Genomic DNA, 25,051 nt, shown 5'->3' with positions numbered 1-25,051 from the left:
TTGACTACTCAGGATGTAAATGCTCCAGTTTAGCTTCGGCTCATGTAAAGATCTAAGAATTGAAAAGATGCTCGTCCCTCCCGATATGAACCGCGCCAAGATCCCAGGACCAGAGAAGCTGGACTGCCGTCACAATGGGATCTATACTCGTCGATGAGATACCAGGTGAAAACGAGGGGAGGAATAGTCCTATCGACATACTATCAAAAGGAGAGCCAGCAGATAGCAATGGCTTCAGATATTTCGAGGTTGCTGGCCTCGTATCTGACCAGTTGCTTTCCCTGACGAGCATGAAAGATGAAACATTTCTTTTATCATGGCTCATCGTGCTCCTTCGGACTCGCGAGGGCGGTCAAGTCAGCTTCGACTGGGCATATAAGAGCCCAGAAGGTGCTTCTGGAGATGAGTTAGAGACCAGGAGTCTGTCGACAGACGAAGTAGTGACGGAATTACAAAATAATATCACAGAAACCACGGCAGTAGTCACTCGCTTTATCACAACTGCGGAACCCAGTCAGCGTACACCCAAGTCCAATCCTGGGTCGCTCCTCTTGAGCACCAGTTCACTATCCAAAACTTCCGAAGGAGCTAAAGATGAAGTAAGTGGGCATCGTACCTTGGTTACCATGTAACCTGGCTAACTGTGAGAAAAGGGCGTCCTTCACCTTGAGGTACGCCTTAATAGTATTAATCTCGAGATCCGTCCAGTCTGGCAAAACATAAACATGCCGGAGTACAACGTGACGCGATATATCGAGTCACTAGTTGACACTGTCAAAATGTGCATTTCGAATCCGGATGCGTCCCTGGAAGACTGTCTTCGTCCGACCACGCGTGATATAGATCATATATGGGGTTGGAATAACCTCCTACCTCCCACCTGCAACTTCTGCATGCACGACATGATCGCAGAACGATCCCAAGGCTTGTTAGAAAAAGTGGCAATTTCATCATGGGACGGAGACTTGACGTATGGCCAAATCGAACGGTATTCTACGCTCGTAGCCGGCTCGCTTCAAGAAATGGGCGTTAAATTGCATGATGTTCTGCCTGTGTGTTTTGAGAAGTCAAAATGGACAATTGTCGCCGTGCTTGCGGTGATGAAAGCTGGAGCAACCTTCGTGCTTATGGACCCGACACTTCCGCTTGCCCGCCTCCAAAATATGGCAGAACAGGTGGGTGCAAATATAATGGTGGCGTCGCGCAGCCAGCATGACATATCAACATCGATCGTGCCGAATGGGAAGCTCCTCATTGTGGAAGCGGACACATTTCCCGCCTCGTCAGATGCACAAGAACTTCCAAAGTTAGCAGCTGTGCCGTCATCTGCACTAATGTACATAATATTTACTTCCGGAAGCACGGGCGTTCCGAAAGGAGTCACCATCTCTCACGAAACATATACAAGCAGTGCCATTCCTCGAGCAAAGGCAGTTGGCTATACAGAGAGCTCCAGGGTCCTCGATTTTGCGTCGTACGCTTTCGATGTCAGCATCGACAGTATGCTTTTAACTCTGGGCAACGGCGGCTGTCTTTGCATTCCTTCCGATGAGGACAGAGTCAACGACATTAATGGAGCGATGAGAAATATGCAAGTTAATTACGCCGGCCTAACCCCTTCTCTGGCCCGCATATTGGACGATGATGTTATAGCATCCCTCAGCGGCCTTGGTCTGGGTGGAGAGGCTGCCTCAGCGAGAGACGTTAATCTCTGGGGAGAAGTCACCAGGATTATCATCGGTTATGGTCCCTGTGAATGCACAATCGGATGCACCGTAAACAGCAGCGCCGCTACAGGCAGGGACTATATCTCTATCGGGCCAGGCAATGGAGCCGCCATCTGGATCACCAATCCAGACGACCACGAAACGCTAATGCCAGTCGGTGCCGTAGGAGAGTTGCTTGTCGAGGGTCCTATTGTAGGACAAGGCTACTTAAACGACCCCAACAAGACCGCAGAGGTCTTCATCAACGACCCAAAATGGCTAGTTGCAGGACACAACGGCTACGCTGGTCGTCGGGGGCGTCTATACAAGACTGGAGATCTCGGAAAATACGACCCCGATGGTTCGGGAGGCATTGTCTTTGTTGGAAGGAAAGATACCCAGGTCAAATTGCGTGGACAACGTGTTGAGCTCGGGGAGATCGAAAGTCAGTTGAGGGCCAGACTTCCTTCGGACACCACTGTTGTTGCCGAGGTGATTGTGCCTACGGGTGGTGGCCAACCTACTTTGGTCGCATTTATCACCTCCAAGGCCATGAAGGGCGAGGATACCGATTTAACATCGCCACAACTTCCCAGCGAGCTGCGCGAAACGCTCTCAGAAGCCGATGTGGAAATAGCGAAGGTTTTACCGCGGTATATGGTGCCAAACGCATATATACCAGTCAATTATATTCCAGCTTTAATCTCAGGAAAAACGGATCGCAAACGGCTTCGTCAGTTTGGAGCTACCGTGGATCTCCGGGATTTGGATAAAGACACACCGAGCACTGCTTCTCGAGAGATGACTGAAACTGAGAAGCGTCTGAGGCATTTCTGGAGCGAGATATTGAAACTTGACGAAGAACCCATTGGGCTAAGTGATAATTTCTTCGCACTTGGTGGCGACTCCTTAACAGCAATGAGGCTCGTGTCTGTCTGTCGAGCGCAGGATTTCGATCTCACAGTCGCCAGCATTTTTGGCCACCCCACACTCTCGGCTATGGCTGGTGTTATCCTCGTTTCTAACGTCCAAGCGATGGCAGAATCGTCGCCATTTTCTATGATTTCCACACCTGCCGAAAGCGCCTGCCTCGAAGCATCACAAGCTTGTGGGTCAACTCAGGAACCAGTCGAAGACATATATCCTTGCACACCCACGCAAGAGTCACTGTTTACCTTCTCGCTCAAATCGACCAAGGCATACGTAGCTCAGAGAGTTGCATGTATTCCATCGCACATAAATCTCGATGCTTGGAGAAAAGCATGGGAGGAAGTTATTCAAGCAAGCCCTATCCTACGCACTCGCGTCGCCCAACTTCAAGAGCCTGGGCTCCAGCAAGTTATCCTTAATGAAAGTATCTCCTGGAAATATCCGACTAATCTTGAGCAATACCTCGAGGATGATAAGGCTGAGAAGATGAATCTCGGTGAAAGCTTGGCTCGATATGCTATTATCAGCTCTCCAGGCGATGACAAGCGATACATGGTCTGGACGGTCCACCACGTACTCTACGATGGGTGGTCAGAGCCATTGATCCTCGAAAAGATCTCCAACGCCTTGAAAGACCAGCGCATCACGACTAAAACACAAATGCGAGACTTCGTTAAATTTGTGCGGGACACAGATGAGACTGCCATGCAGGAGTTTTGGCGGCAGGAGCTGAAAGGCGCCGTTGGACCTCAGTTCCCACGTCTTCCATCTAGAGACTACTTGCCAACTCCAGATGCCATGATTGAGCACCTCATACCCCTTGAGAAACTTAGCGGATCGCCATTCACACTGGCAACACTGATTCGCGGCGCGTGGGCGCTCGTAGCATCGCAGTACACAGGAAGCGATGATGTCGTGTTCGGCGAGACACTCATGGGTCGAGATATTCCGTTGCAGGAGGTTGAAAGTATCATCGGTCCATTGATAGCTACAGTACCCGTTCGCATACAATTTGACCGTAAGAGCTCAGTCGAATCTTATCTGAGTGCTGTGCAACAAGGCATATTAGCTCGCACGCCGTATCAGCATATGGGGATGCAGAACATCAGAAAGGTCAGCCGAGACGCTCAGCATGCATGCGAGGCCAGCACAGGCTTGGTCATTCAGCCAGAGCCAGTGTATGTAGACGGCGATCTTGGCTTCAGCCAAGGAGACGCCGTGCGCGAAGCGCTCCATTTCAACCCCTATCCACTTATGCTAGCCTGTGGAATCCAAAAGGCCGGCTTCAGAGTCTGTGCCAGTTTTGACAGCAGCCTGATCGAGGTTAAGCAAATGGAACGAATCCTTGCGCAACTAGAAATGGCGTGTTTACAGTTGACCAAAGACCCATCCCGGAGAGTCGACGAGATATCATGCGTTCCAGAGGTGGAATTGGACCAGATCTGGCAATGGAATCAAACTCCACCATTGGCCTTGGACGAGTCTTCGAGACTTCGAGCAGGTGCAAGTATTACACAAGGGGCGATCTATCCTCGCGCAGTGATACCTTGGGTGTGTGATCCGCGAAACTCATCCTTATTGTCGCCCATCGGCTGTACTGGCGAGCTGTGGCTTGAGGGGGCTTTCCTTTCTGGCGAAACTGTTGAGTCTCCTCCTTGGCTCAAGGCTGGCAGCTCTACATGTGTCGGCCGCAGGGGCCGAGCGCAGGCGACAGGCGACATGGTTCAGTTGCAACCAGATAACACCTTGGTATTTATCGGTCGAAAGGAGAATGTCGTGTCATTCCAGGGGCACACAGTGGATATTGGAGATCTTGAGGGCCACTTCAGAAGACTTCTTCCACCTACTATTCGTGCCGCTGCAGCCCTCTTCCAATCATCGGATACTACTCAGCAGGTGCCGGAGCAAGAACTAGTCATCTTCATCGAACAGCAGCCTTCTCAGGGAGACAGTGTTGAGATCATGTCGGTCCCACACGATATAACATCCGACCCGTCTGACCCACAAAGTTTCAAGACGGCCATATGTGCCAATATTCCCCTCGGTCTTGTAGTGGCACTGAAGAAGCTCGACAAATTCATTCAAGACTCTCTCACGTCATACATGGTCCCCTCAGCATACGTCGTAGTTGACAAACTGCCCGCGGAGTCAAACGAGATTAACCATGGTGTGCTCAACAAGCTCGCCTCCACCATTCCACGACACGTACTCACTCAGATCCATGAAAGTACAGAGGAAGCATGGACGAAAAGCTCTGCGAATGAAAACTTGACACCTGCTGAGGATATTCTGCGGTCTTCCTGGGCTACTATTCTTGGAATCGACGCAGAGAAGATAGACGTTGATGACAACTTCTTCCGTATTGGAGGCGACTCCGTCTACGCCATGAAATTGGTATCACGTCTCCGTACCCTGGGACACGTTTTGACTGTTGCCGATATATTCCGGCACATGCGTCTCGGTGACGCAGCCAAAGTGATGAAAATAGGTGAAGCTCCAAAACCGAAGGTCCAGCCTTACAGGCGCTTTTCGACACTGGGCAATTTGGATCAGGATCTATTCCTATCGACGATTGTTCGGCCGCAACTTGTCGACCCGCGTTGTTCTATTCAGGATGTATGCACAGTGACGGATTCCCAAGCACTTGATATTAGAGGAACCCTCCAGGTACCGCGGACGTCGATGCAATATACCATGTTGTACTTCGATAGCGGCATCGATCGCCAGAAATTGTTTGACGCCTGTAAGGAGCTAGTCAAGACCCACGATATCCTACGCACCGTTTTCATCGAGCACGAGTCAACCTTCTATCAAGTCGTCTTGGATGAGTTTGAATCACCTGTGATGACGCATAAGGCGGATGGTGATCTTAAGCAATATGTTGCCGACTTTTGCAACACGCACATAGAATCAGACTTCCGCCTTGGATCATCTTTCTTCAAGCTGCTACATGTCGAATGCAATGACGGCCAAGAGTGCCTCATCATAGGCCTCTCTCACGCCCAATACGACGGCATGTCTCTCCCCCGCCTGCTCCAAGACCTGGAAACCCTATACACCGGCGCAAAAATCGTCGACTTCGAACCATTCTCCTCGTACATGACACTGGTTTCGAACACTGGTGCCCACAACAATGCCCTCGCTTACTGGCGTAACCTCCTAAACGCCTCCACCCTCTCCATCCTACCCGGCCCCTCCACCCAACCCACGGACAAAGCAACCTTCCAGACTCACCCCGTCCCCACCTTCACCCCCCTCCAGGACATCACGACGGCCACTCTTCTATCAGCGGCCTGGGCACTCCTCCTCGCCCGCCGTCTCCGCACTGCAGACGTAACATTCGCCAGCGTTACCTCAGGCCGCACCAACAACCTCCCCAACATCGAGAACGTCATGGGTCCCTGCTACCAGCTCACACCCCTCCGCGTCGCCTTTTCGCAGGAGTGGACAGCGATCGACTTACTCCGCTTCATCCAGAACCAGAGCGCCGAGTCAGCTGCCCACGACTACGTGGGCTTCAGCGCCATCAAGGAAAAGTGCACGCAGTGGTCAAAGGAGGCGGGAGTGGATTCCATTGTCCATCATCAGGACTTTGAGGACTTCGATACAATGCCGTTTGCTGGTGGAGAGTGTAAGGTGGATATTTTGAATCCGCATGGGGATGCGGCTGCGCCTTTTAAGGCAGTGTCGTTCATTAAGGGTGGGGTGTTGCATGTTGGGATTGTGGGAAGTGAGAGGGATGCTGAGTTTGTGGATGAGGTGTTGAAGGAGCTAGCTGCTGTTGTTGAGGAACTCGTGGTTCGGCAGTCGGAGTTGTTGATGCTTGGTGGACTGTTTGAAGCGGCGGCGTAGTTATGGTCCGGCCAGAAACGGGACCAAATAGATTGATCATGTAGCGCTGGCCAGTATTTTGTATGTTGTTACTATTCTCTTAGTATCAGTAAATTATTAAATATCAAATGTGCTTAAGTACGTAAAGGCTCAACAGCCCGAATCGTATGTCATTACCACGGGAGTTGGTGGAAAGCGGATCAGAGCAAGTGGCATTCGCTCCTGCCACCTTATTCTTTCTCCCGTGATGTGTTGCTCCTTCCATTCGATATCTCATGTCATCTGCCATCGCCCCTTCCCTCTTATTCGCAGCTACCACCTTACCATCGCTCTTTCCTATCCATTATCAACTACCCTTGCTCCTTTCGTCATCGTTTCAACCGCTAGGTCTGTCGCGCTTTCCCTCCTGTTATCGTTGGGCAGTAGGCGAGACCACGCTTAGCTGTCTCTTCGAGTGTATGATACTAGTATTGAGAGGGTCTTTTAAAGGTGTGATCGTTTTAAATGAATTATATTATAAACAAAATATCTGCGAGTATATACCACCAATCTTACTATCTCCAACAATTTTATCCCAACATACCTCTTCCAAGCCAACGGCTGAATCGCGCACACTTAGAAGACGGTACCCTTGACCTGTGCCACCTTCGCAACATTAATATTCCTAATCAGTATGAGAGAAATGAACGCAAGGCACATGATTCCCGTCCCTGCAGCCAACATCCTTGTCTGCGCATACCCATACGACTCCTGGATCGCCAGTCTCGTTGGGCTACCGACCTCGTAACTTAGCTGCGTCTCGAGATCCTCATAAATAGTGGACAGATCGGGCAGCGCGGAGGTAGGCAGATTCCGCTCAAGCGCCTTCTCGAAGGTGTTCGTCCAGATAGCACCGGAGATAGTCGATCCCATGGCGTTGCCGATGGTTCCGGCGACGTTGAGGAGGGCAAGCACGGCAGCGACGTGCTGATGGTCAACCGCGGCTAGAATGGCGACCTGGCCGATGAGGATGAAGATGCTACCACCGATGGAGATGAAGACCTGGCACATGACTAGGTAGCCGACTGACTGGTTGGGGCGGCGGAAGTAGATCATTAGGCCCTGGGAGAAGATGTACAGCGGGACCGCGATGTAGAGGAGCCACTTATAGTAGCCGGTGCGGCGGATCAAGTAACCGACAATCAGGAGAAGCACGCCAGACACAACGTCGAAGGTGTTACCAATGTATCCGGCCTGGGCGATGGTAACATTGTTGACGGCTTGTAGAAAGGACGTGAAGTAGTTGGCCCAGCAGTAATAAGAGATCTGGTATGTAATGCTCAGAATACACGCGCCGATGACGGTTCGGTCGGTGAGAAAGCTGAAGTTGAGCATGGGTGTCGGGGCCAAGTACACCTCGTAAAAGCCAAAGGAGACAAGCGCGACAAATCCGATGACAAGCATGGCAATGATGTAGCCCGAGGACCAGCCGTTGGGGGCGCTATCCGCGATGGTGAAGGGCAGCAAAAACACGGTGAGACCGACAGAGAACAGGAGGACTCCAAATGCTATTGAAGGTCAGTATTTTGCAACATGGGTATCTTCAAAAGCTGTGTTACGCACCATCAAACTCAATGACGTAATACCAGACGTTTTGCAAAAACGTCCGGCCGCTGTTCTCATTGACCAAGAGGCCTCGTTTCTCGGCTTTCTTAAGGTTGACCTTCAACATAACGTATAGAGGAGCAGCCACAATGGGGAAGATGATCGCAAAGCAGCCGAAACCCCATCTCCAGCTGACGTTATAGTAGAAATCTTCCGATGCCTTCGCTCCAGCAAATGCCGTAATCATATATGGCGAGGACGTGAAGGCGTATGCCAATCCTCGGTTCTTCAGCTTGGACGCGTCGGCCGTGATGACGTCCACGCAGTAAGTAATACCTCCGAAGCCAATGCTGTAAAACACCTAGCATCCAACCGTTAGCATCAACAGAATATTTCAAGTCTTGCCACAGCATAAGAAATAATCTTACATATGCGGCGCAGAAGGTGGGAAGGTTATGGCATGTAGCCATAAGAATCAATCCCAGCGTGGAGAAAGTTGCCATGATAAGGAAGCCTTCAGCACGACCCCAGACATCGAGAACCTTTGACAATGGAATATACGTCGCGGCCGACATGGCGCTTGCGACGATGTAAATGACAGTCAGCAGCGAATGCGACTCAAATTCGCTCGTAACGTAGGGAAGCAAGTTGTAGAGGATCGAGGATTGGAATGCGTTGACGAAGTAAAGTAACCAGATGCTGTTGACGCGCACTGTTAGATGGGCCTTGCCAGAGACAGTCGGCGGCATGGATAGCAACGTACTTGAGGAAGACTGCGACCAGCGTCGTCTTGGTCCAGGTCAGAGTGACGGCCTCAACATCGTGGACACCACGTTGTGCATCTTGGGTAGGAAGTTGGTCCTGCTCATCATTGCTGTCCGTTCCAGTTGTGCCAATGGCCGGATCTTCTCTGTTCTTCTCATTTCCTTCACTGATAGGATCTTGTCTGACAGCATCTTTCTTTTCATCAACCAACTCCACGGGGACAGAGTCTACTCCATCATCGGTCGCCCGACGACCGAAAACAGACTGAATCTTGGGAAGCAATGCCATTGTTGATGACTTTGAAAGAAGCAAGACGACAGTGTGCCAAGAACTCGAAAAGGATAAATACAATGGAAATCCTTACGCTTATAGCTGTGTCTACTTCTAGCGCCATGCAGATTCATATACTGATAAGATTGATTGACCCCGAGGTCGGATCATTATTGCCGAGAAGCTGGTGTATGCCAAGTATTGACAGGGACTCTGGGCTTTTCCTTCATGGTCGTATGCACCAGTGTCTAGGATTCTCAGTCTGTGCAGACTCTGCCGCCCACACGAGCCCACGCGTAGGGTTCCCATCTATCCCACCTACAGTAGTCCCCCTAACCCCACGCAAACTCCACCATCACACCAGCTTGCGGAGGGAAGGCAAGGCGGACACTTGCCGATTATCAAATCTAATCAGATGGCGTGATAAATATCATCGCCGTTTGACACATCTCGTGGGTCAGGGGGGGGGGGGGTTATGGCCTTGGCTAAGAGAATTGGAGCAGCCACATGGGGGTCAGTATTAGAACGACGGGAGCAGCTACGGAATACACGGCAGAGAAAGTGTAGCATCGTAAGTACTAGAGCGACAAGTATACGAGTACTCTATGGAAGGAACGAGCTAAACCAAACGTGTCGATCCGCACGGAATACACTTGACAGGTAGCAGCTAGCACATGTTGCTAGACAGGATTATCACTTGGCAGGATTATCTGTAGGCTTTGGGCCCATGTTAGAGCTACAGCTCAATGCTCCTCTTCACTACTAGTAAGGTGCACAGAAGCGAAGACACCGCCGAGCAATACTCCACTGACATGTACCCCGCTATGGGGGGTTAATCGCTCATGCAGGATCTGATAAGATGAAGATTTTTCACATGGCGTAAGGGTTCACACGTAACACGGTCCACAGGGTTTCACTTGGAAGAAACCGGGACGGGACAGCTGGGATGATTTGGGGGAAGCGAGTACAGCTCTGTCAGTACTCAACTGGTTGGTACCGCCTAGTACCGGTTAGTTAGACGCCAAGCAGGGATAATAAAATTAGTACCATCTGATAAGTACGCTAGTACCATCTGATAAGATGACCCCTGACGCCACGTTAACGATGACAAGGAAGGAGCGCAGTTGCATCCAACAAGACGCAAAGACGCAGACTCCACAAGGGAAACAACTGGTCCTAACCAATACAACATAATACGCTATATCAACCATGCGTATTTACTTAACAAGGGCGTTTCAATAGTTTAGATTAATTTTTAGTTCTTTTCCCCTATTCCGAGGTTCATCCTAGCCCAACATTGCATTTCGGCCGCTATCCCTTCTCACAGCTTCGAGTCTGTCCACTTAGGTTGTCGCTTCTCCACAAATGCCTGGATGCCCTCTGCAAAGTTGGCGCCTTTGACTAGGTGGGGGTACCATTCATTCGCCAGCGTCGTCACCGTCTCCTCCACGCTCCCTGCCTCCCAGCTCATCCGCACTCCAAGTCGCCCAACTATCAACGCATCCGGGCTATTCTTGCACATCTCCTGCGCCACCTGAACAGCTGCCCGGGCAACATCGGACCCAGCATCCACCAGACGCGTAACAAGGCCCCATTCATACATCGTCGCGGCACTCACGCTCCTCCCCGTCAGGACGAGATCCATGGTTCGCTGAAGGCCAAGGGTGCGTGTTAGCCGTGGCAGACAGCCGGCCACAGGGACGATTCCTCGCTTTGCCTCGGGCAGGGAGAAGATCGCCGAAGAGGATGCAATGACGAGGTCGCAGTTAGCTACCATCTCGAGGCCCCCACCCATGCATATCCCGTTCACTGCTGCGATGATCGGCTTCTTGCCACTCCGGCGGGGCAGCCCAGCGAGACCTGGTGCAGCCATGTCGTTAACCACCCCGGCCTTGTTCATGGCGTTCCATTCTACACGCGTCAGCGGTCGGTTCTCGTCAACGGGAATACCGATGTAGCACAGAAAATGGCAAGCTTACCTTGTAGATCGGCCCCGGTGCAGAAAGCCCTCTCAGTGCCAGTGATAATGCCAACCCACAAGCTCCCATCTTGGTCGAACAGCTCCCAGATCTTTTGGATTTCCCGGCTCGTAGGTAGGTCAATGCAGTTCAACTTCTCGGGCCTGTTTAATGTGACCTGCACAATCTTGTCATCCGGGAACGACACATTAAAGTACTTGAAATTCAGGGATCTTGACCGGAGAGACATCTCGGGAGTGGATTCGACTGTTGGCGGGGTGGTTTGTCAGCCAATCGATCGGAAGCAAACGTTCTAACGGTATGGTGTAATCTGACCAGCTCCTCCCATTGACTTTATACTTTGCAAGCTGGTTCGTGCTGCCGACATGCCTACCACCGGCATTCCTAGTGCATTCGCTTGCGGGAATGATCCTTCTCAGGGCGAGGTTTGATGAAACTAGGGTGTACTACGTCGGTAATGGTAGGGATGCGGAGTAACAGATGCCGGCGGACTCTCTCAAATATGTGGCCTTGTCCTCGGTCGATTTTTTTGGGTCCCTATCTACAGTAACTTCGATCTCCCGTTGATCCTCGTCCCCAGTCCAGCACGATTTGCGTCGCTACGTTGTTGATAAGATCGCAAATAAGATGGCATCCAGCTCAACACCACGCAGATATCCTCTGGTAAAACTGCCACACCCTTTTCTCACTGAATATCGAGTTCAGACAGTCGCCGAAACGACGCCCGCCAAACTCACCTTAGCACCCCTTGGCCAGCCTCCAGCAGGACGCCCACTTGCACAACCGCTTCACAATGACACTCTCTCATGGATGGAACTATCATTAGCACCCAAAGATGACCGTCCCCCAACCTCAAATAACAGCGCCTGGGCACGTGCTCGCCGAAGCCCACAAACCACCTTCCAGTGGACAGGAAACAGCACTCCAACTCTGGGCCAGATCTGGAACATAATTCACGCCATCTACACAGCTCACCCTACACATGAGTATTTCCGCGTCACTCTCGTCGGCACTGGTAACGAAATCATCCGCGCCGAACTCCTCACAACTGGTCTCGGAATCGAACACCCCGCCCAATGGCACCCCAAGTTCAAGACCACCACCCGCCCTGACGACTTTCTCATTCTTCGCAGCGCATTCTGGCAGGGCGCCGCGTCGCCCGCTGGCCCGCGCCCTATCTGGGCAGTGGGAGATGGTACAGACGGACCAGTCCGGGAGCCATTGGCCCAGTACCCCATCATGCCCGAGAACTACGAGGTCACGATGAAATTCCCCGACGAGCCAGTCTACACGCGCCACCCCACGCGCCGCCCCAAGCCGCACCCAGGATCCATCGTCTACAGCCGTTACATCCCCGAAATCGCAGAGCACTTCTCCCTCGAGGTAGTCAACTACGAAGACGCAGCCCACCTCGCGCTCTTCAACAAATGGCAAAACGACCCGCGCGTCGCGCAAGGCTGGAACGAGACCGGCACACTGGACGAGCACAGGAATTACCTCCGCAAACTCCACAATGATCCCCACGTCCTCTGCCTCTTCGGCCGCTTCGACAACACCCGTTTCGCCTATTTCGAGCTCTACTGGTCAAAAGAAGACCACTACGGCGCGCACTACGACGCTGCGCCCTACGACCGTGGTCGCCACTCCCTCGTCGGCGACGACTCCTTCCGCGGCGCCCAGCGCGTCAACGCCTGGTACTCCTCGTGCATCCACTACTGCTTCCTCGACGACGTGCGGTGCGCGAATGTTGTTGGCGAGCCGAAGGCGACGGGGGGGACGATTCTGAGCTATGAGAATGCGCAGGGGCTGACGATTGGGAAGTATGTGGATTTGGGACATAAGAGGAGTGTGCACTCGGTTTGTAGCCGCGAGAAGTGGTTTCAGCTTTGTCCGATCTTTTGGGATGGGAGGGAGAGGCCGCTGGAGAGCGCGGATCGGGCGGCGTGGAATGCAAAGCTTTAGGGGGGGCTAAATTGTCGGTAATAGAGAGGGGACAGCAGAGGGATTCAAAAGCAGGTAAGGAACACTTTGGAGAAGTGAATGTGCCATTGGAATTGGTGTTCGGGCGAACATAGTTTTACGGTTGGCTATCTGTGGTTTATTTCTTGGATCAACTGGCAATAGACCGAAGCTACGAAGTTGGATATAAAATCTAAAATGTATATATTTGCATTCTAAAAAGACCGATTCTCGAGAGACAGGCTTCACTCTCATCCATTGTTCCTCTTCCCCATGTTTGAAGTAATTATTTCAACCCGATCGTCAGTTACCCTTCAACCAAAAATAAAACGATCATCGCTGCGACAGCTACGACAGCTTGTGACAGCTTCTACCATGTGAGTCTGAGTCAGGCGTGCATGCATAACAGCTCCCTCAATGCTGCTCTCTTCCCCCCACTTTCCGCCATACCCGTACCTCACTCATTGCACATGCAAATGCAACCTCCATGTCCCATCCCACACACCCATCCACTCCCGGATATTTTAAGCGACACACACAACCATCCCACCAACGCCCCACTGTAGGCTAAACGGATCTGATAACTTTCTTTGCGACCTCCTCACCCCCACTCTCCACTGCCCAGCCGGTTATTCGGCCCGATTTGGGACTTATAAGATCATCTGATTAGATTGGATTCTCACATCAGTTGCCTTAGCGCATCTTGGCGCAAGAAGTGTGTTTGCGCAGGGGATAGGGGGAAGAAAAGCTTGTGAGGAAGGAACGAAGGGCGTGCTTTCCCAAGTTTTTATTTCTTGGCCTCCGTCGTTCCTTCCCGTCTTTTTCGGTTTTGGGGCGCCATCGCTCCTTCCCTTTCCTTCAATACCCGTAAGGTCCCGAGTTCTTAGCTCAGCCATAGCCATTACGTATATTCAACAGCCCTAGCACCTTTCCGAGTTGGACTTGGTTAGTCTTGGCAGTGCAGGGTCGTGCCGCGAATTACTGTAAGTAGTGTATGGCTTCGTGGTACATGCGTTGCTTGTATCGTAGCATTGGTTGATCCATGGGATCCACTGATACATGGCAGCAATGTTACGACTTATCAAGGGTGTATTCTCTGAGAATACACCCAATGGGTTGTGTCCGCTCAAGAATTTACAGCAAACAGCTCAATACCGATGTCGGTATCACCCTGGACCAGTTCCAGGGCCTCCTGGTTGAATTCTTAGCAGCTCGTCATAGCTACCCTGCCAGCGATGATCTTTCGGTCTCCATAGAGCCGACGAGGCCTTTCATACAGGCTCAGAATCAAATGGAATTTGACAATTGCCCGGACGCATTTTCTCCAACTGCCGCATCCTAGCGTAGCTCCATTTATGATTCTGTGCCCAAGAGTTTTCTTATCACTCCATGCATCTCTACTCATACACTTTGTGACAAGGTAGAATGCTGATCACCAACTTCAAGACGCAATGAAGATCATCAAGAAGCTTTCGGGCTATCACCAGCTGCTTCTAGCTGGGAATCCTACGAAACTCGACATTGGCACTCTTCTACTAGGCGTAGTCGCTGCAATCGCATCCGGGGTTCCTTTTCCACTAATCGGAATCGTCTTTGGACAGCTCTTGGACGATTTCAATGCCATCACGTGTGATGCTGTCGATACGACAGACTCGGGCCCAGAATACCAAGCCAGCATCAACAGCAAAATCCTCCTCATCGTGTACCTGGCCATCGCTCAGTTCATCACTATCTATGTCCACCTAACATGCTGGACATTGAACGGCGCTCGCCTAGCCCAGAGGCTGCGAGAACGGTATCTCCAGAACTTACTCCGACAGGAACCGTCATACTTTGATAAACTTCCGCCAGGAGAGATCGCCTCGAGACTCAATGGCGATATCCAGGCCATCCGCTCAGGCACGTCTGAGAAGGTGGGGATATGCCTCTCCAGCTTGTCGTTCTTCATCACGGCGTATATCGTGGCTTTCATCAAGGACTACCTCCTCGCGGCGATGCTTGTCTCGCTGGTCCCTGCCTTCTTCATAATGTCCTTTGTCGGAGGATATTATATCGAGAAGTACTCTGGACTCATGTCCGATTATGCCGCTACCGCCGCGTCGATTGCTTCGGAGGCGCTCTCCAACATCCTCGTCGTCCAGGCCTTTGGCGCGAATGTGAGGCTGGAGGACAAATTCTCGGACTCGCTCAAGGCATCAGAGCAACAGGGCTTGAAGAAGGCCACGGCAGTTGGCATACAATCCGGTGTCCTATACTTTATTGCATATTCCGCGAATGGTCTGGCATTTTGGCAAGGAAGCAAGCGTATCGCTATAGCTGCACATTCAGACTCTCCTACCACCACCGTCGGTGCTACGTTTACAGTCATTTTTATTCTCATTGAAGGTTAGTCGACTATAATCCTACCATTGGAGTGTATTAACACAATGAACAGCTACATTGCTTTTGAGTCAGGTTGCACCCTTCCTCCATCTATTCTCGGCTGCCGTTGCCTCATACCAGAAGATGCGCGAGGACATTGATCGCGAGTCGCTCATTGATGGCACTGGTGGTTCAGGCCTGTGCCTAACACAGGCAGAGGGTGGCTTCGAGTTCAAGAATGTTTCATTCACTTACCCGTCAAGGCCAGATATCACGGTCCTGGATCAGATTAATATCTCGATGCCCGCCAACAAACACACTGCCATTGTCGGCCTGTCTGGAAGCGGAAAGTCGACTGTCGCAGGTCTTATTACAAGATTATATGATCCAACGGCGGGACAAATCCTCTTTGATGGTCACGATCTTTGTGATCTGAATGTCCGGAACTCTAGAAGTTTCCTCGGCTTGGTGCAGCAGGAGCCTTCTCTCCTCAACCGCTCACTCTTGGAGAACATCGCACACGGCTTGATCAATTCTAGCAACCCTGATCATACATCTCTAAAGACGGCACTTCTAGGTCCCGAGCTCGCGGATCTAGCAGCAACCCTCAGGGAAGGTGAAGATCTTACGGTTGCAGCAGAGAAACGAGGCCCGGAAGTGGTCAGAATTGTTACTCTTGTCCGAGAAGCTGCAGTGCTTGCAGATGCGGACACCTTCATCACTGCTCTTCAATACGGATACGGAACCACAGTTGGTTCGAGTGGTCGACTCATCAGTGGTGGTCAAAAACAACGAATTGCCCTTGCTCGCGCCCTCGTCAAGAACCCCGCGGTCCTCATCCTGGATGAAGCCACCTCATCTTTGGATTCTCGAAGCGAACAGCGCATCCAGCGTGCCATCGCGAACATTGCTAGCGGCAGGACGGTGATCACAATTGCGCATCGTTTGTCGACTATCACAGGCGCGGATAATATCGTTGTTATGGACAAAGGACGTATTTCGGAGCAGGGCAACCACGCGACCTTGATGGCTAATAATGGGCCGTACGCCAACTTGGTTAACCTTCAAACTCTCGGATCTGCATCTGGCAAAATTGAAAAAAGGACTAGCTTAAACAGTGTCCAGACTCTCCAAGACTCTGTGACAGATGTCGATATCGAGAAGGAGGCCCTGGAAACGGAGGCTTCGAATACCGAGGACACTCCAGCCACAGGCACCGCAGAAGAACAAGAGCCTGAGACCCCATCCAAAAGCCTGGGAGTCCTCATCAGAGGATACTCTCCGGCATTGAGACCTCATCTACTCGTACTCGTCATGGCGCTCTTCGGCTCCATTATTGTCGGCGGAGCCTTCTCTGGCGAAGCTGTCATTTTTGGAAATACAGTTGGCAGTCTGAATCCTTGCAACAGCGCGGATAGTATCCGGTCTCGCGGTAACTTCTACGGTCTCATGTTCTTCGTTCTCGCCATTATTGAGTTCTTCGCGAACTTGGTGAGTTGGTCTGCGTTCGGATGGGTTTCTGAGAAGATTGTCTACTCTGTGAGGGTCTTGTCTTTTAGGTCGCTATTTGAGCAGGATCTCCAGTGGCACCAGTCGAAGGGTCGAACCCCAGCGTCGTTGTTGTCTTATATCACTAGAGACGGCAGTGCCTTGGCTGGGTTGAGCGGATCTGTTATTGGCACGCTGTTCTCTATCACCGTCAATCTCATTGCGGCAATCATTTTGACTCACATTATTGCCTGGAGAATCGCATTGGTATGTCTGTCATTGGTACCGCTTCTACTTGGAGCTGGTGTCATGGAGCTCCGAGTCCTCGGTCAATTTGAGGAGCGTCATGAGAATGCGTATACCCAGTCGGTTGACATTGGCGTCGAAGCTATCACGTCTATCAAGACAATCGCTGCCCTCTCGCTTGAAGAAGAGACTCTAAACATCTACCGCCGGTCATTAAAGGGGCCTCGTAAGGAGACGCTCAAGGTCACTGTGCAAGCAAGTCTTTGCCAGGCAATTACTTATTTCCTTGGAAATCTTGTGAATGCCCTGGCGTATTGGTGGGGAGCCAAGCAGATCATTGCGGGCAACTACACCCAGACACAGTTCTTGATTGTTGTCTTCTCCCTTCTCGTCAGCGCGCTACTATGGAGTCAGATGTTCGCTCTCGCGCCAGAAATTTCTAGCGCCAGAGCGGCCATGGCGAGAATCCTAGGCCTGATCGAGGAGGGATCGGACGGAATGCAGGGACGCATCACCCCAAGGAATGCCCTCGCTGTGACCTCCGAAAAGGATCTCGAAGGAACAGCTGAGACGAAATCTCCTCTCCCATCCGGAACCACTGCCTCAAGCGTCCAGCTCCGTGACATACACTTCTCCTATCCCGCCCGCCCCGACATGAAAGTCCTAAACGGCTTAAACATCAACATCAAACCCGGCAGCTTCTGCGCCCTTGTCGGACCCAGCGGCGCTGGTAAATCCACAATCATTGCCCTCATCGAGCGCCTTTACACTCCCCAATCAGGCGGTATAATTATCGACGGCGTCGACGTAACTGCCCACCGCGATACCTCCTTCCGCGACTCCATCGCCCTCGTCCCGCAGGAAAGCATGCTCTTCGAAGGCAGCATCGCTTTCAACATTGGTCTGGGCGCCCGCCCCGGCCACGAGGTCACCACACAGGAGATCGAAGACGCGTGTAAACTCGCCAACATCCACGATGTCATCGTCGCCTTACCGGAGGGTTACGAGACTCTCTGCGGGCCTAACGGGAGTCAGTTCTCTGGAGGTCAGAAGCAGCGCCTTTCCATCGCGCGGGCGCTGGTGCGGAAGCCGACGTTGTTGATTCTTGATGAGTCGACCAGTGCATTAGATGCAGAGTCAGAGCGTTTGCTGCAGGAGGGTCTGGATAAGGTGGCGAGGGGGGTGACGGTGATTGCGATTGCGCATAGGTTGCATACGATTAGGAAGGCGGATACTATTTTCTTGGTAGAGGGGGGCCGGTGTGTGGATCGGGGGGGACACGAGGAGTTATTGGAGAGGTCGGAGAGTTATAGGGTTAATGTTATGCATCAGACCGTCGGAGAGTGAGGAAAGGAAAAAATGGGGGAGTAAGGGTAAAAGATGAAGGCGTTGATTTTTAATATAATATTTTGTTCAAGTTTTCACAGTTCTGGTTGCCTCTCAAGTAGCAGATTCTCGTGGCATATCAAAGCTAAAGACAGCGACTGTGCTAAAGGCAACTGTTTACAGTTTCTGTGAAGAAAACAAAGAGGCGCAATCTCCCACATCCACGATTCCTATCTTTTAATACAGCCGTTATAATTACAATGGTACAATCTACTACTGTAGCCACGGATGCTTAAGTAGCGCCGCAGCTGACAGTCTCTTCTCCGGCTCCCACGACAGCATAGCTTGCACGAAATCAACAAACATGTCGATATCCCCACCCTCCTCCAGTCTATCCTTTAACGAGGTAGGTTCTAGAGGAGTTCCTTTCCAGTTTCCTAGTGGATACTGGGTCAGTTTCGGCTCCTCTAATATAATTGCTGGTGATATGGGGCGCTCACCTTGCTCGTCGAAATACTGCAAATGCTTATCACCACGCTTTAGGAATTCTGCTGGGGGCGGTCCTAAATATTTGATCATCGAGGCAAGGGTGTCCAGCTCGTTGTCTCTACCAAATAGGTGTTCTCCACAGAGGAGCTCCCATACCTGTTCGTCGTTAGTTCTAGATAGCCAAATATTCATCTTTACTGACGATGATGCCAAGATTCCAAATATCCACGCTTTCGTTCCACTTCATTCCAAGAATGACTTCTGGGGCACGATACGGGATCGCTTGGATCGTATGAGTATATTCCGCTGAGCCAAAGACAGCCATTCCTAGATCCGTGAGTATTGGATATACGACACCCGATTCGTAGTCTAGTCGGCGAGAGGTGTATATGGTCGCTCTATCAGTTACAATCTTTTGGGGGCTTGGCTGTCTGCGCTCTGCTTCGCCGAGCCTATTGAGAACTTCCGTGTCTTCATCTAGAAGCGCTTCTTGGATGTTATCTAGTTTGATGTCTAAATTCACGGACTGGGTGTTAGAAAACAACAATCTTGATCTAGAATGGATATTTACCTGTATGGATAACCCCAGAGCTATGGAGGTAATCAATTGCCAAGAGTAAACAGTATGTAGCCACTTTCACAAGGGGTAATTCGAGCCTTTTGCCAGGTTGGAGATCGATGCGCTCTAGCAAGCTTATGCCAAGGGGCTCGTACACTAAGCAGGCGTGTGAGCCGCCAGGGGAATCTATCTGGAAGGTATCGCAAGGCATTCGAACCCAAGATTGGCCATCGTGCACAGACTTCAGGCTTCTAAGGTACACTAGAACTTGGACTTCCTTTGTCATAGATTTGCTAACCCTGCGAGTCCCAACCTTTAGGGCCTTGTATGAGTTATTTCTACTTTAGGTTAGAACATGGCATACGCGCTTGTGTCATGGAACGTACGTCTCGTCAACGCAGAGCCAGACGGTTGAGTATCCACCGTAGCCTAGTTTGACGCATGTTCTATATCTCTGATGGAAAAGTTCGTTTGTATGAACGGGGCAGTATAGTTCCGGGTTATAGTGCTTCAGCGTTCCTTCTTCGATTAGATGGGCTTTGGTCGCGATGTGGTGAGACACTTTTGGGCGCTTAAAGAGGCTCAGGGAACGAGCCGCGGACCGTGGCATCATCATCGCGGTCTAACGCTAAAGTTGGCATATGTGGATCCATACAAAATATTCTAACAGCAGCCGTTGGTTAGAGTCATCGAGGTTGGACTTGTTAATAGTTCATGTAAATTAATGCTGGGGTGAAACAACACGACTAAATGTCTGTGCCACTGTCCGAAACCATCAACACCCCCAATGTTCACGATGAGTTATTTGAGAACTTAATAACAAGAGACGATAACTTAGGCGTACTGTTATTTTACAGCGTTCGGCACAGATCGTGAATGACCCGACCCGATCCGGATACTGATCCGGATATATCCTATCCGTCATGATTTTGACCTATCCGTACGATCTGAGGATACATACAGGACCTGCAACATATTTTTTTCCTTAGTGCTCCTACTATATTATTATTATTTATATTTTAAATAATAAAATACACACTTCTATATACCATAGTCTAGATCGTGGTGTTCGACCTATAGTGTTTGGCGACTGTTAGAGGTAACCCTGGACTATGGGAACCAGGCCAATGTGTATGGCATCCCCGGCTACCGTGATCAGTGTTGGCACGACTTAACAGAAGCCACACAGTAGAGTACAGTATATAGGATAATTATAATATAATCAATTGAATTGCTATCTATTCTACGGGTCTACGTATGTTGCTTGTAGGCCTAGGGGATACCCCCCAAAACCCTGTCAAGCCGTGCCTGGGCCACCAGCCAAACCAAGACCCAACCAGGGAACTCGACGATTCTCCAGAGAAAACGTGCTGTTTCGGGCGTGAAACGCCACGATTTCTCCTGGGAAGGTCCGTCCCCCCCCATGAAGTACGCGGTGGGTACGGCCCGGCGCCTAACTATGAGCACAGCCTTCCCTCCTGGTCGCGCAACATTTAGGCTCCCATCGGGCTCCTCGCTTGCCTGGCCTGCTGGCTCATCTCCTTCGTTCACAGCATCTACGGAATACTCTCTCGCTTCTAAGCAATGATTATATTATCTAACTGCCCGCCCGATTGTTCTAGGCACGCTTGAAGTTACTGCTCCTGGTACCTCATTTCACATCCTGTGCCTAGCTTGAAGACCTCTAGTCGCAGCCCACTTTCAATCCAACTGGAAACTGGCCTCTATTGTATGATTAACAGTCAGGCCAAATTACAGTGTCGAACCATTCCCGCGATAGAACACAACATGTCATCATCTTATCCCAGTCCCCCGAATACGCCCTCCCCGCCGAGGGTGAGGATCGATGGGGACCAAGCACGCCAGAATGAACGCTCTCCAACAAGAGCTAGCAATTACGCACCTACCCCTCCAACAACACCTTCGAAGAATGGATCTGTGGAGACCGTCAAAGCTATAGCTCTCGCAGCTCCGATGGACCCTGCGGCTCTAACAACTCTCTTAGGCCTCGGCATCGGAAAATGCGGGTCTCCTACAAAGAAGGAGGGAAACCCTCCATGCAATAACCCTAATCCTAGTGACATTACAAGTCAGATCGGGTCTATGACAACGCTAACTCAAGCGTCCCGGGAGCTTCCAGACCAGCTTGAGATGCTTGCAGTGGTAGCTTTTTGCAAGTACCACATTAAACCCAAACCGAAAGCCGCTCGAATCAAGGTCTGGAAGAAGGTTTTTCCAGTTGGAGACGAGAAGGCAGTGCCAATCGAACCGATTGAAAATGAAATAGAAGGCGTATTGGATTGCTTCCAATACACCTCCGCGTATACCTGTCTAGGGGCAAAGCGTGACCACGATAGCACGCCGTGTATGTTCAAAATTGGAGGCAAAAGAGTTCGCAAAGGCAAAAAAACGGTTGCCATGATCACCAAGCTAGAACACTACTCGAACGATGACAACCTCACGTTTCTCCTCAAGGTTCTTGCCGTTAATATGTTTTGTTATAATCATACTGATCAGATTCCCAAATGGGTGGCAGAACGGAAGTCGCGTATCACCGCGATTTACAAAGCCTATACTGTGCAAGATCGACTGTTCAAATTGGCAGGCAACACGGGATTGTCACACAAGTTTCAGGCTGACCCAGCGGAGTTCTGGGACGACGCCGACGATACGAGCGCTTTCATCACTAAAATAGATGAGGATAGACCTTCAGATTACCTGGCTTGTTATTCGTTGGTCCGAGACAAGATGAAGGAGCCTTTGAAGGAGCAAGAGTTGCACGAAGGCCATGTTTATATATACGAGGTCGAGGGTAACCAAGGCTTCGTTAAAATAGGATTTACTACGAGGACCATTGAGGCTCGCTCGGCAGAGTGGAAGACCGAATGCGACAGGTTGCCTAAGGTCATATATCCCCTTGGGGCTGTAGAGAAGATTCCTCACGCCAATCGTGTTGAAGGCCTGTGTTTAGCGGATCTGAAGTGTCATACTGTTATAGTAATTTGTGAAGCCTGTCCGAAGGAACACATAGAATGGGTTCAAGCTCCTGCTGCAAAGGCTATTGCAGTGGTCCAGAAATGGACGAAGTGGATTAGAACGGCGCCATTTACAGATTCCGCATGGACACTTACGGACGAGGAGAGCCAGAGAACTCTTGACATGCCTAAGTTTATGCAAGAGATAGAGGTTGGATAGGAGAGATGTAGACATATATAGAAAACACGAGCAGAGTTCGAAGTGCTAGGTTAGCGGCTATCTTAGTGGCTGCAATGGTAGCAAAGAAGTCAGGGTGAGCCCCTTAATTTTTAGGGCATTATCTATACAGAGGTATAATTAGGACGTTTGTGGCTAGAGGTAGAAGAAACTATGACGAAGGGTTTTGGTGTTTGGTGCCTTCGTTCTGATATTTAGGTGGCGGCCAATGGCCATCCTAGGCACATGATCAAAGTTTTGAGGTGTTTGAGGCTACGTAAAGCACCAGGCACCGCCAGCTGAAAATAGCAGCTCTAGCACCACAATCTTGCATAATATTATAATTACAAACCTATTTAAACTCCAGTTCTTTAAGCGCTAATGAGTCTTTATAACTACATCCTCGGCGGAGAGAAATAATGCACTAGCTAGTCTCCGAATTCTCTAGTTGCTTTGTTATGCTACATATCTATATTAACTATTTATTGTCTTCATCGTGGCAGTGCTCGATAAGTGGTGGAGACTAAATGAGGGCAGACGACGACCATTTTGCAGGGATACTGTTGGCCCGCTCAATGGCTGCATGACAGGTCTTCGATGCGTTTCTGTAGACACAGCCTCGTTAGCAAAGCAACTTTTTCTCTGAGATCGTTATTTAACCACTCTATTCTTTTCTTTACACCCTGATCGCTAGAGTTAGAACCTAAGCTTCACATTCATGTTGTCGGATACCGAGCCTGTCCTGGTTCCGGGCCCCATGATCAAGTGGTTTAGGGCAGGTATCAGCTACGGACCAAAAAAATCCAGGTGGTCCATAGATAGGCAGTTTCTTAGCTTGAATCCGAAATATCCAGACTCCATAGACTTCTTAGAGCAACGTAAGGTTCCTAGGAAGTCGACTCTATTAGATCACGGGTTAACGTCTTTGAAGATTTCTCTCTCTTACCGGGACTTGTCAAGACGTATGTGGCGATTGATAGACTAAACAGCGCAGAGGCAAGCGACTGTTTGACTTCTGTAGAGGTTATTGATTATATCATCCATTTCGACCGTTCTATGCAAGGCAGAGATCGTCCGCACGATACCATCGAGGCCTGGCGGGAAAATATGAAGTATATCCAAGAAAAGGCAGATATTTTCGCACCTGACGTTACTCAATGGGATAAACATACAAGGGAAATTGAAACATTAGCTACTAACGCTATTGCCGAGAGTAAGAGGGTACTTGAGGAGTACCATTCGGCAGAAAAGAGATTACCAATGGGGGTCATAGAAGGTATCTATGTGAGAACTAGGTTGCTAAAGAATTGGACCAAATCGCATCTCTAGGCCGTTTCAGCTCAAGAAGACTACAAGGCATGGAATATACAGCAAGATCCTCCTCCACAGTCCTCGCAAGGTATGTTGCATTTAAGATGAACCACCAATACCATGTTAAATACTAAAAACGTTTTCTAGTGAGGAAAAGGAGGGGTTATCGCGAAGATAGTGCTACCACAATGGTCCCTTCAACGACTCCATCAACGCCTCTGCACACCCCTGAACTCTATAAACGGTCATCTAAACTTCGAGGCATGGCACAATACATACAGGTGAGTACTATAGTAGAGAGGCTTCTGCATCTGCTGACCTAACCGGCCACTAGGAGGACCTCACAATGTGGAGTATCAATATTGTGATCTATTTATTATGCGCTATATTCCAAACCCGCTCCTTCTCTCACCAAACTCCATCCGACTCCTCTGCCTTCGACTATTATAACGCTATCCAGACGGCGCTTACGCAGCTGCTTTCGGTTCTAATGACTTACATCCTCACCTTTCGAAACGCTAGTGACCATCATCTTGGCATGCGTTACCGGCTTTGGTTTGTTCTCGCCTCTATTCTCCCGGTCGTGGCTCTAAGTATCTTCAAGTGGTATTCTGGAACGAGTGTATTGATAGCGTTCCTTGGCACCGCTGTAACGGGGATTTTGCAAGTGCTCTTAGCTGTTGATATGAAGAGAGCACACGGCTTGCCTAATCACGGGGCAACTAAACTCGGTGGGGCAGACTAGATATACACTTTTATATACCATATTTTATTCACCTCTGATAAACTACAGTTCTTTGGAGGATAATGAGGCTCCATAACTACATCTTCGGCGGTAAGACCCCACAGTTGAGAGTGGCGACTGCAGTCTTTACTGTGGCTGCACATTTGGAGGAGAACTTAGATGAGTAGCAATAGTGAGGCTCTATATCTTGACGCTGAGATCGGGCGTTGTTGACACACCTTTTTCGTCGATTATAACACTAGCACACCGAGATGGTCCAGTGAGAACGAGGGATGGAAAGATAGAAAGGGGTATGCCGCACCAAGACATC

The 25,051-nt window shown here is 50.3% G+C and overlaps 8 protein-coding genes across 8 annotated transcripts; 5 read left to right on the top strand and 3 right to left on the bottom strand.

The window, feature by feature from the left end:
• Positions 1-134: 134 nt before the first annotated feature.
• NPS6_1 (Nonribosomal Peptide Synthase (NRPS)) lies at positions 135-6,666 on the top strand (the record flags this gene model as incomplete). The annotated part of the gene is made up of 2 exons (XM_018272780.2): positions 135-599; positions 654-6,666. The coding sequence occupies 2 exons, from the start codon at positions 135-137 to the stop codon at positions 6,486-6,488; spliced, it is 6,300 nt and encodes a 2,099-aa protein (XP_018132471.1). The 3' UTR covers positions 6,489-6,666.
• Positions 6,667-6,963: 297 nt separating this feature from the next.
• VE01_03283 (uncharacterized protein) lies at positions 6,964-9,200 on the bottom strand. Its single transcript, XM_018272779.2, has 4 exons — positions 8,815-9,200; positions 8,480-8,750; positions 8,070-8,412; positions 6,964-8,014 (listed from the first exon to the last, which is right to left on the bottom strand). Exons 1-4 carry the CDS (start codon positions 9,102-9,104, stop codon positions 7,083-7,085), a joined length of 1,836 nt encoding a protein of 611 aa, XP_018132466.1. The 5' UTR covers positions 9,105-9,200; the 3' UTR covers positions 6,964-7,082.
• Positions 9,201-10,407: 1,207 nt separating this feature from the next.
• VE01_03282 (uncharacterized protein) lies at positions 10,408-11,294 on the bottom strand (the record flags this gene model as incomplete). The annotated part of the gene is made up of 2 exons (XM_018272778.1): positions 10,408-10,997; positions 11,066-11,294. 2 exons carry the CDS (start codon positions 11,292-11,294, stop codon positions 10,408-10,410), a joined length of 819 nt encoding a protein of 272 aa, XP_018132465.1.
• A 218-nt stretch (positions 11,295-11,512) lies between these two features.
• Positions 11,513-13,208, top strand: VE01_03281 (uncharacterized protein). The gene has a single exon (XM_018272777.2). It carries the CDS (start codon positions 11,693-11,695, stop codon positions 13,025-13,027), a length of 1,335 nt encoding a protein of 444 aa, XP_018132468.1. The 5' UTR covers positions 11,513-11,692; the 3' UTR covers positions 13,028-13,208.
• Positions 13,209-14,310: 1,102 nt separating this feature from the next.
• Positions 14,311-18,504, top strand: VE01_03280 (uncharacterized protein). The gene is made up of 2 exons (XM_018272776.2): positions 14,311-15,409; positions 15,459-18,504. The coding sequence occupies exons 1-2, from the start codon at positions 14,476-14,478 to the stop codon at positions 18,464-18,466; spliced, it is 3,942 nt and encodes a 1,313-aa protein (XP_018132467.1). The 5' UTR covers positions 14,311-14,475; the 3' UTR covers positions 18,467-18,504.
• A 56-nt stretch (positions 18,505-18,560) lies between these two features.
• Positions 18,561-20,279, bottom strand: VE01_03279 (uncharacterized protein). The gene is made up of 5 exons (XM_018272775.2): positions 19,880-20,279; positions 19,506-19,831; positions 19,137-19,447; positions 18,946-19,090; positions 18,561-18,882 (listed from the first exon to the last, which is right to left on the bottom strand). The coding sequence occupies exons 1-5, from the start codon at positions 20,107-20,109 to the stop codon at positions 18,719-18,721; spliced, it is 1,176 nt and encodes a 391-aa protein (XP_018132411.1). The 5' UTR covers positions 20,110-20,279; the 3' UTR covers positions 18,561-18,718.
• A 668-nt stretch (positions 20,280-20,947) lies between these two features.
• On the top strand, positions 20,948-23,037 carry VE01_03278 (uncharacterized protein). The gene has a single exon (XM_018272774.2). The coding sequence runs from the start codon at positions 21,225-21,227 to the stop codon at positions 22,686-22,688; it is 1,464 nt and encodes a 487-aa protein (XP_018132576.2). The 5' UTR covers positions 20,948-21,224; the 3' UTR covers positions 22,689-23,037.
• Positions 23,038-23,403: 366 nt separating this feature from the next.
• Positions 23,404-24,741, top strand: VE01_03277 (uncharacterized protein; the record flags this gene model as incomplete). Its single annotated transcript, XM_018272773.1, has 5 exons — positions 23,404-23,563; positions 23,617-23,951; positions 24,015-24,084; positions 24,144-24,277; positions 24,331-24,741. 5 exons carry the CDS (start codon positions 23,404-23,406, stop codon positions 24,739-24,741), a joined length of 1,110 nt encoding a protein of 369 aa, XP_018132571.1.
• Positions 24,742-25,051: the final 310 nt, after the last annotated feature.

This window comes from Pseudogymnoascus verrucosus (assembly GCF_001662655.1).
Source record: "Pseudogymnoascus verrucosus strain UAMH 10579 unplaced genomic scaffold scaffold_10, whole genome shotgun sequence".
Classification (NCBI taxonomy): Eukaryota; Fungi; Ascomycota; class Leotiomycetes; order Thelebolales; family Thelebolaceae; genus Pseudogymnoascus; species Pseudogymnoascus verrucosus.
Note: the sequence above shows the minus strand (reverse complement) of the source record. Positions and strands in the feature narration are given on the sequence as shown.